The sequence below is a fragment of the Dendrobium catenatum genome, unplaced genomic scaffold, assembly GCF_001605985.2.
Source record: "Dendrobium catenatum unplaced genomic scaffold, ASM160598v2 fragScaff_scaffold_1000, whole genome shotgun sequence".
In the NCBI taxonomy this organism is placed as follows: domain Eukaryota; kingdom Viridiplantae; phylum Streptophyta; class Magnoliopsida; order Asparagales; family Orchidaceae; genus Dendrobium; species Dendrobium catenatum.
In genome coordinates, this window is record NW_021319462.1 from 66152 (window position 1) to 77717 (window position 11566).

The window sequence follows — 11566 nt, forward strand, 5'->3', positions numbered from 1 at the left end:
CACTAACTACACCATTCAAAATAGTTTTCAAACCTGAAGCTGATGAATCAACATTATTAAATTTATAATCTATTTTATAAACTAGAAGAACTCAAGGAACCTTTGGTTTATCAGTCAAGTTGTCGGCCAAAACATTCTTACCTTTCCCTATATACTTAGTTAGTTTTTTACGAACAAATAAACAACCTTGTTTGATGACCAAAGCCATTGCCGACTTATGCTTCATCTTAACATCTTGGTCAAAACTAGTACCAATGTCTCCAAAACCAGGAGGAGACAAAATAGAATTCAATTGAGGTTGAAATCGAGCACCAGCAACAGTTAGACATCAAACATTGAAAAGGCCTCCTACTGATGGAGGCCGGTGACCCTCCACCGCCATCATAGCGATTTAGGAATCATATAAATTTGAAATTTTAAAAATTGCTTTCTCTCTCTAAAAATTAGGACCTCTCTCTAAAGTACTCTTCATTCACAAATAGCTTGAGGGTTTTGAAACCCATTCCAAATTGAATAGAATTATTTAAAATCAGGACCTCAATGTACAAAATTTAATTATCTAAAATTTGAAGACAAAAATAAGATTTATAAATGTTGAAAAATAGAATTTAAAAAATCATAAGGGATATCACATTTTATCACCAATACTGAATTATTGAAATTAATTATCCTAGAGTAAGAGTAGAGAGAGAAAGTCAGGGATTTTGGCAGAAGAAGTTTTTTTCAAATTTTCAATTCATAGTATTAGTTAATTCTGATGGAAGCAAACGATCGCCGGCCACCTTTGGCCAGTGAACCACCTGAAGAATGTCGCTCCACTAGATGTTCTCTAACCGATATAGCTCATGGATTATCATCTTCTCCTTTGGCATTTGGGGATGGAAGGCCGTCCTTCAATAAAACAAATGCCAAATTGAATAAGCCATTGACCATTAATGAGGGAGGTTTGCTTTTGAAAAAGAAGGATTATGAATTGATTGGCAAGGGAAAGGGAATTTTGCTGGAAGATAATCTGGATGTTTTTGGTTCGGTTGGAACAACCCTGTTGGCTAAATAAGTTTTGGTAAGATCTCCATTGTCAATTCCTGAGAGTGAAGTAATTCAAATTCCCAACAAAGAGGGGAAATGTTCTGTTCACTCTAAGAATGAAGATAATCTATTGAAAGGAATAATTGTGTCCAGTGAATCTAATGTTACTGGAATAGAAAAGGACATGCTCACGAAAGCTACTACATATTCTAATCTAGAAGAGGTTCGCAAATGCAGCAATGGCGATCTTGCCAGATCTGATGAAGTGAATGTTGAAATGCCTAATCGACCAGTATTAGGAAATCAACCGAATGCTTGAAAAAAAAAAGAACATCAGAGTTGCTGATCTGGATTTTGGCAATTGTTTATCAGAAGATGGGAAATCAATCAAGCTTCATGAGCAAAAGGTGTTAGAGAATACTAAGAAGCTTGAAAACTCCTTAGTTATAAAAATATTTGGTGAAGAAGCCGCATTTTCTTCAATTAGTTATGAGTTGAGGAAACAGTGTCTATATATGGTAAATTCCATCTTATGTTGCTTGGGAATGGATGGATTCCCTATTCCTTGTACGACCCCAATCCCCAATCATGTGGAAGCTATGTTAACCAATGGTCCTTATGGGATATGCAGGATAAGTATTCTATTATTGATGTACCTGTGGCAATTGGTGGAGATTTCAATTGTATAATGGCTAAGAAGGACAAAATTGGAGGTAGAAGGTTCCTTTTTTTCCCAAGGTCCTAAGGAGATGAAAGAATGTTTGATGAAAAATGATCTACATGAAGTTGGGTTTATTGGACCTAAATACACTTGGTGCAACAATAAAAGCGGTGGAGCAAAGATACTTGAAAGACTGGATAGGTGCTTCATTAATTCCACTGTATTGGGCTCTTCTCAATGGTTGATTATTAGGCATTTGGCTAGAATAGCCTCGGATCATTTCCCAAACCTTTTGAACATTCTTGAGCCTTTTCCATCCTTCAAAAAGAAAATCAAGTTTGAAGATTATTGGGTATCCCATCAAGCATCTTTTGCGGTGGTGAAGAAGGAATGGAGTAAATCTTATTAAGGGGATATCTCTCAAGTTCTCAACAAGAAATTTAAAAGATCCTTGAAGTCTTTGTTCTTTTGGAGCAAAGAAAAATTTAAGGATCTTAACAAGCTCAAAGAGGATCTTATGAAAGACATCATGAACTTGCAAAACAAAGAGTCTAGAGATGGATCTCTCTCAGATTTTGATTGCTGGTGCCTTAAAGCTAAGGTAAATGAAGTAAATTCAATTATGGTAAGATTGAAAACTTGGTGGAACCAAAGAGCTAAGATGAAGTGGTTAGTGGAAGGAGATGGCAATTCAAATTTCTTTCATTCATATGCTAGTGCTAGAAGAAATTTAAATAAAATGGTCAATGTTAAAAATGAATATGGTGATTTGGTGGAAGAACAAGACCTGATTGAAGAAGCATTTTTCAAATTCTTTGAGAAGAAATGGGATGCTAAGAACTGTAAATTAACTGGATGGCCGGCAGCAACACATTGCTTGAGCAGGAGTTATACGGATTTTTTGATGGAGACTTTCCAATTGAAGAAGTGGAGAGAGTGCTGAAGAAAATGGGCAGTAATATCTCTCCTGGCAAGGTTGGTATCACATACTCATTCATTAAGGCATATTGGAGCATCATAAAAGCTGATTTCTGGAAGGCATTGAATCAAGTCGATTGCTATGGGGAGTTGAACAAAGAATGGAAGGAAACTCTAATTGTCCTAATACCAAAGGTATCAAATCCTCTTCTTCCTTCTAACTATAGGCCAATAAGTCTATGTAATTTTGTATACAACGTGAAAGCAAGGGTGTTATTAAAAATGTTAATTGAGGACATTCCAAAGCTTATTTCAATGGAGCAAGCGGCATTCATCAGGGGGAGATCATTGTCAGGTCATGTATTGGTAGCTCAGGAAATCTTCCCCAAGCTCATGTTCTCAAAAGCTACTAAAGGACTAGTTTCTTTCAAGGTAGACATGGAACAAGCTTATGATTACATGTCCTGGACTTCTCTCTGAAAAGTGTTGGCGTATTTTAACTTTCCTCCAAAAATATCCAAACTAGTAATTGAGTTTGTGGAAGATCCAACATTCGCTTTGATTATCAATGGCAATTGCTCGAGTTGGATATAAGCAAAGAGTGTCTTTCGCCAAGGTTGTCCTTTGTCTCCAATCCTCTTCATACTTTGCTCACAACTTCTTTCTATTGTCTTTTCTCATAGCTCTTGTGGAATTAAAATCAATTCTGGTGGGCAGAGAATATCCCATCTATTATATGCAAATATTGTGATTATGTTTTTTGAAGCTAACAGAAGGGCTGTTAAGAAAGTCAAGGAAATTTTATATGATTTTTGTGAATGGACGGGTCAACGTATAAATATGAGCAAATCTGCCATGTTGTTTGGTAAACATGTGTGGAGGAAGAAGAGAAAAAGCATTTCAAGGATAATGGGCTTCAAAACAGTAAAATAATTCAACTACCTTGGGATGAAGGTGGCATTAAGAAGACTCTCACGTGATGATTTCCAATTCATCATTGATAAATTAATAAGGATGCTCAACATATGGGGAAGTAAATTTTTATCTCTAGCTGGCAAACTAACTTTAGTAAAAACAGTAATGTTGTCTTTACCTTCCTTCCATGCTACACATTATCTTATCCCAAAATGTGTATTGGAAGATTTAGATAAACTCTGCAGGAGTTTCATTTGGAACAAGTCCAATGGCTCTACAGGTTTGCACTATGTTAGTTGGGGTGAAATGTGTAAACCAGTAAGAAAAGGTGGAAGAGGTTTGTATACAAGTTCTTCTAAAACATCTGCTCTAAGAACAAGGTAGGCATGGAGGTTCTTTCAAGATAGAGACTCTCTTTTATGTGTGGTAATGACTGCTAGATATGTAGAAAGGATCGATATGGAAAAAATTGGATATTGGATAAGTGTATTAACTTATGGACACGTTTGGAGTTCCACAAGAGGATGAAGTTGTTTTGGTAAAAGAATTCATTCATGATGGATGCTGGAATGTACCAATGCTGCTAGGAACATTTGGTACAGAATTGGTTAATCTCATATTGCAGGTGAAGATTGTTCAAGATGGAGAGGGGGATCGAATGGAGCTGATTCAAAAACAATCTGGAATGTCATTTACTGTAATGGTATATAATTCTTAGATTTAGGACAGCAGTGAATCTTAGCATTGGAAGTGGATAAAAAAAGCAAAACTGAATGCTCAGGTTGAAGTGTTTTGGTGAAGAGTAAGTAAAAATGCAATCCCATCATTCAAATTCTTACCGTATTGAAGATTATTGGATAATGCTAACTATCCAAGAGGATGCAATGCTATTGAGGATGAGGAGCATATTGTGTGTAATTGCTTGAAGTTAAAAGAGGAAATTCATCATCTAAACCATTAGGGGTTTGAAATTCCTACATTTCTAAGCTTTGAAGAATGTATAAAATGGAATTGATTGCATTGAAGAAAGGTATGCTAGCAAATTTATAATGTAATGCAATCTTTTTTATCATGGAAAGCTAGGAATAAAGAGCATTCATGAAGGAGTGGAAGATAGCTTTGCTTTTATTGCTTCCAATACTATTTGTTATACATCAGTTTCTCAAAGTTTAAACCATTTCTATTTGCGCCATTGGGATGTCAACCAGTTGATCAGACTGTCAAATACTTTGCATCCTCCTCCACCTGAATGGCTAAAGGTAAATGTAGAAGCTTCTCTACTTCCTTCTTATATAGCAGGTATTGTTGGAGTATTCAAAAATTGTAAAGGCAGATTCCTATTTGCTTTTAGTAGAACTTGCATTTATTGGGATATGGCATAATTGAAGCTTCTAGTAATTCATTCTTTGAAGGAGGTGATCAAGGATTGGATGTTCAAATACAAAGCTATCATAATTGAAGGTGACAACTCCAATATCATTTCTTTTCTGCAAGGTATTTGGAAAAAAATGAAACTATAAAAAAGTGGATCATGGCTTTCTTAAGGAGTTTAATTATGTCATTTTCAATTGTATAGGTAGAGAAAGAAATAAGTTAGCAAATTTGTGTGCTAACTATGCTCTTTTTAGTAGCCTTAGTTGGGAAGAGTTTACTTTGAATAAGGTTCCTCCTTCATTCTTTAACATGTTGAAGGAGGAATCCACTATTTAGTTGCATTGTTTTACTAATTTATTAATATATGCAAGCTACGGCTTTTTATTTAAAAAAAAAAAAGAAATATTGAAATTAGAACATAATATAGAAAAACAAAGTGTAAATGCTATTTATCATTTCAAGGAAATTATTTTTTCATTACATACATTTGGCTACAAGGGGCTGTCGTAGAAAAAACATATGGCAATGATAATTGAATTTGATTTGAAAGATATTTTTTAAAAATATTTTTTATTTTGAAAAAGATCTTGAATTTTTAAAAATTTGATCGTTTTCTTGTGGATTTTGTAACTTAACATGTTGAATTTGCATTTAACATGAGGGTTTACAAAATTGACAAGAAAATTAAAAGATTTGACTTGACTCTATCACCATACCAATTAACTTGGAGGTGAAATGTCCAAGCCTAGTTTTTTCTAGAGAAATTTGAACTTGTCTTTTGGTCGTTTGTAAATTGTGAAACTAAATATATTAAGATTTGTTTGAATATGGAAGTTGAGAGCATTTAAATAATGATCTAAAATGGTTTGGCTTAACTCTTTTTCTCTAACAAATAACTTGGAGGCAAAATGTCAATGCCCGACTTTGATAGAGGTTTCCTCACCCACCTATCTTTTGACATGTCTTAGAAATACTTGCCATACTCAAACAAGGAAGAAATGGATAGAGGGACTAATGAAAGGAATGGTAGAAAAAACTACCTATTCAATAAAATTTTTATGATTATTAAAGATATAGGGAGAAATTTTTTTCCCAGCGGGATTGCCATTGTTTGTTTGATTGAAAAGTTGAATTTTAAAAAGATTAATTTTCTTTGAGAGAATTTAATTTTTGGTGTTTTAGTTTTGAAATTGAACACATCAATATGAATGATATTTCTCTTTAAGAGAAAAATATATCATTCCCTAATAGGTTCAAATTACAAAACTATAAGTTTATCCTAATTATCATAATCAAACTCATGGAAGAACCACATATGACCCAGAGAGTAAAAATTATTTTTAATCGAGTGTTTGATTAAAATAATTTGGCTATGGGATCATTTATTTCATAATAAAGGTCTTGATGATAGAATGATATATCTTACCGATGAAAGAGCGTATGATATAATATCAATCAATTGAATTTGATAATAATCATTGAATTTAATTTTCTAAAGATAATTAATTGCATTAAAAAAAGTCTTGATTTTAAAAAGTCAATGTGGGTTCCTAATTGCCTACGAGCACAAGTCCTCAAAATTAATTATATTGTAGGAAAAATTAAGTTTTCTATGAATACTCTCGATTACAATAATGGTAGAATATTTATCAGGAATTTTCAAGCTGTTATATCAAAGGATTAAAGCTAGAATTATAAATAGGTATGGATCAAAATTAAACACTTATTTCGGAAGGTCAAATGATGAAAGGTGTGAGGCAATTTAAGATTCTAAAACATTTTTGAAGCTCTCCAGCCTATCCTAAGTGTTTGGCTTTAAAGTTTGAATTGAAAAGAAATTTTAATTTTAATTATAAATCTATAAAAGGTTGTGATTATTTTTCTACAAGATGGGGTTTATGATTTGAGGTTCACCTCGGATCTTAAGTCTAAATTGGGTACTAGATAATAGTGACATGACCCTAACTAATATAATTCAAACTTGAACTTACCCTAATCTAGATTAGGGAGACAACTAATCTTCTAGGAACTTTAAAACCACGAGTCCAATCATTTATGAAGGTGTGGTAGGGTCATTTAATTAATTTTAAGGAAATGAGGCATGTTGTAAATTTGGGCCCAAGTACTTTAATTTTGATGAGAATAAATATTCTTGTTTTTTTTCTAACACTATTATTGCATATCTTCTTTATATATATATATATATATATATACACTAACCTTTCAAGTCCATAAGTTAACTTCCAATGTTAATCAGCTCAAGATTGGATAAGCTAAGACTGATTATGACTATAATTTTAAATTTAATGTACTTTTTACCTTTTTTGAGTCAAGTCATATATCTGGTGGACCCCAAGCTAAGTAATATTACACACACACTCAAGTAAGTAGGTTGGTAAGTTTGAGAAAATTTCTAGTTTTTGACCTAATCATACAAGACAATTTCTATCATCCTGGTGTTGCAACCCATGACCCTGAGTTTGAGATTTTGATGATGACAAATAATGATTGCCTGAACTATCTATTCATTCAATATCATATTAGTTCTGCTATTGCCTGTGAGTAATAATATTTCAGGAAAATCACAACAATAGGAAGATTCAAGACTGTTTAGATTAGGAGTGTGAGTCTAAAACAATATAATTTTATGTTTATTTTGCTTTTTTTTTCTTTTCTTGAGTCTGGCCACAAACTGCATGTAAGTCTGAGCAACAATGCACACACACAAGGGGAGAGAGTTTTAAAATTAAAAATGCAGATTTTCTTTCTCTGGTGATCGTATTGTACGAATTTATTTTGTACTATACAATCTGATCTTATAAAATGTTTTTTATGAACAGGTCGTACTGTATGAATACTATCGTACTGTACGATACGTTACAAATCCAAAACCCTAGCCATCAAATTAATTTAAGTAAGTTATTCTCAATCGTTCATACTATACGAAGCAATTCGTACTGTATGACATTTTTTTAAATACTTACTTAAATTAACCCATGATTAATGGAATAAATCAAGACCTAATTACAGATTGATAATTGTATTGTGCGAAAATGTTCGTACTATGCGATGATCAGAGACAAATTCTGATCGTCCCATATATCGTCCTAGACGATCCCTTATTTTTGCCTCATCAAACTGTACGATGCAGATCATACCATACGATGAACAGAAATGACATTTAATCATCCTGAAATTCATCCTGGATGATGCCTTGATTTTGACCATTTGTATTGTACGATGTGGATCATACCATACGATGTACAGAGACGACTTTTCCTCATCCCAGCTATCATACTATACGAGCAGTAGTGTTGACTGTTACACTGTATGATTTATTATCGTACAGTATGATTTATTATCATACAGTATGATTATATTTTGAACTGTTCGTACACCTTCATACTAGGATGAGGCATGTTATACATATCGTACTGTATAATAGTAACGGCTACTTTAAAAATTTTAGGGATTTTGGAGCCCATTTTATGTGTCAAAATTATTATGTTTTTGAGAGAGACAGAAAGAGGGGAACGTGATTGGAGAGGTAATCCTTGGGAGAGATCTCTTGAGAAGTTTTTAGGGTTTGAGAGAGGAAGGAGAAGGTGAGCTTGGTGAGGGAGAAGAGGAGTGAGGGAGATCACACAATTGCTCTATTCTCGCTGCATCTTGCTCCTCCTATGGCCCAAGAAGAACTTATGGGAGGCTCTCTGAGGGAGAGACTCTTCTACATCCGTGACCTTGAAGGTACTCTACCGTCGCCAGGAGGGTGAAAATAGCGCTTGGCACTCCGCCACGCCGAGTTGGTGAAAGTGAGTCTTGTAAGGGCTTATCTGCCTTGCCGAGGGGGACAAAAGGAGAGCTATTATTTGTAGTGAAATTCCTGGAGCGGAGGATATCGGGGAGTGGACATAGGTCATGGTTTGACCGAACCACTATAAAATTCTGGTGTGCTTTTTCCTTATTGCTTTTTTATTTTTTGCTTGCACTTTATTTTCATAATATTTTCTTGGTGAAAACTATGAAAGAAAAAGGATTTCATTGTTGCACGTTGAGTTCAATTATTTACTTTTGTAGTAGTTAAAGTTTTTATGTTAAAAATTTTAAAACATAAAAAAAAAATTAGAATTCTTGCTAAGGTGTTTAATTATTGCTACAAAGTTTTCACAATTTACCCCCCCCCCCCTTTTTTGATCTAGTTATTTCACCTGGATGATCAAATAAAAATTGAAAACCTTAATCAAGGCAACCCAATTAGTTAAGAGTTATTAAACTAATAATATTGTACAATCCATATCGTATAAAATAATCAATTCAAATTTTGAAAAATAGCTACCAATCATAATTTAAGTAATATTTTAATTTTTAAATTTAGTATTAATTAAACAGGATGATCGTTATCATCCTGAATGATATATAATAATCATGTTTAAATTAATCCTACAATTAGGAGAATAATTATAATAAAAATTAGTTTGATTTAATCATACTTGACAATCATCATGGATGACAGAGAACATACATGGGATGATAAGTGATCGCCACATTTCATTCGAGACAAATACCATAATTTTTTAACTAATCATTTAGGATGATTGACACCTTTCGTACTAGACGAAAAAAAATACATGGGATGATAAGGCATCGTCACGTATCATACTAGAATAATTTTTATAGTTTTGTACTAATTGTCCAAGATGATATTATAATCATCAGGGATGATCCATCTATTTCTTATGAACTATTCATGCAGTGCAATGTAATACATACTTGCTAAAAGGGCTATTTGAACTAATCATACATCACGATCATATGATTGTACTAGATGATCCATGCCGCCAGATTAAAAATTAGGGCTTTATTATGGCTCTCGGGTTAAGCTCTCATATTATCCTTAATAAAAATTTTTGTTGTTGGGTTGACTTGAGAGAGAGCTTAGAGATGGCAGAGAGGAGATCTTTGAGGAGAGAGAGAGAGATCCTTGTGAGGGGGAGTTATGAGGGATTCATAAAGGTTGCTCCAAGTAAGGTTTCCACTATCTTTTTGAAGCTTCTTCATTAATTCCTTTGTGACTCTTTTGAATCCAAGGTTCTTTTCCTACTCTATGTGGGAGAAAAAGGATTCCATGGCTCTCTACCTACTCCATGAGAGATTAAAAGGATTCCAAGGTTCTATGCCTACTTTAGGAGGGAATAAAAGAATTTTTAGGGTTATCTACCTACTCTAGGAGTGAATAAAAGGATTCTAAGGTTCTCTAGCTACTCTATGAGGGAGTAAAAGAATTTGAGGGTTCTCTTCATACTCTAGGATGGAGTAAAAGATTTCCAGGGTACTGTACCTACTCCAGGAGGGATTAAAAGACTTTCTAGGTTCTCTACCTATTCTAGGAGGAAGTAAAAGGATTTAAGGTAGTCTGCCTCATCGGGTCGGTGGAAAGATTTTGTAGGCGCTTCTCCGCCCGAGCAAAAGGAGAAACACTACTTTTGTGCAATACCTAGAAGGGAGGTTTCTGGGGAGTGAATATAGGTCAAGTTGATAAAACCATAATAAATCTTCTATGTTCTTTATATTCACTCTTTTGTATTTAATTTCCATAATATTCTGTAATTTGTTGTGGTTGAAATCTCTGATTTTTATTATTGTGAAATTAGTGTTACTTCTATATAAACTATTTGTTTTAAAATACATAAAAAGATTTCAAATATATTTTCATTTTTTTTCTTAATTTTTTTAAATAACTAATTCGCCCCACTCCCCTCTTGGTTAGCCTCGTGCTAGTTCGTAAAGGTTTAGGAACTCTCATAAACGTTTAAGTGGTATTAGAGCTAGATTCATAAATTAAGTTTTAAAAAAACTTTTGAATCAAAAGATCAATTGCTAACTTTATTAATCGTACTACTATGGAAGGATATTCAATCACTAGACCTCCTCTATTTGATAATATTCCTTTAAATTTTTGGAAAACTCGCTTGACCACTTTCTTACAATCAATTGGTTATCACAAGTGGTTCATGATAGCTACTCTACATCTTCAGGGTTCGTAAAATGATGTTAAAACAAAAATACCTTTCTTTTAATTGAATATAGATGATAGAGATTTAGCCCAACTAAATACAAAATGTTTGAATTATTTTATTTTTTGTACTTTAAAATATGAAGTTACATGTGTGTTTCCACTTGCACTACTAACTTATGAAGGAACAAAAGAAGTGAAATAATCTAGGTTAAACATTCTTCTTCATGATTATAAACTTTTCTGTATGAAACCTAATTAATCTATTTATAAAATGTATACTAGGTTTACTCAAATTTTTACTTCCCTCCATGCCTTAGGATGATATCATAGAAATAATGAAAATGTTAACAAATTTCTTTGCTATTTGCCTTCTTCATATGATGCAAAAATAACTACCATTTCTATGTTTAAAGATTTGAATGTTTATTCTATTGATAACTTACTTGGGCCACTCATTGCCTAGGAGCAAGGAGTGAGTCAAAGGTAGCTTGATGTAAGTGAAAAGAGGAAAGAGAAAATTATAGCATTAAAATTATACTTATGTTCGGATTGCACAAACACCCATGAGGTGTAAGTGAGACAGCGTCCAGAATTCTAGTGAGAGAAAAAGTTACTTTTTCAAATGTCCTTCTTTTGATTATCCTACTGAACTC

At 33.3% G+C, this 11566-nt stretch overlaps 1 protein-coding gene across 1 annotated transcript; it reads left to right on the top strand.

Annotated features, from left to right (window-relative positions):
• The first annotated feature begins 2545 nt into the window (after positions 1-2545).
• Positions 2546-3088, top strand: LOC110097147. The gene has a single exon (XM_020823391.1). It carries the CDS (start codon positions 2546-2548, stop codon positions 3086-3088), a length of 543 nt encoding a protein of 180 aa, XP_020679050.1.
• Positions 3089-11566: the final 8478 nt, after the last annotated feature.

What these genes read in the sequence shown, in the direction of transcription:
- LOC110097147 (XM_020823391.1), top strand. Translation starts at nt 2,546, where the DNA reads ATGGCCGGCAGCAACACATTGCTTGAGCAGGAGTTATACGGATTTTTT.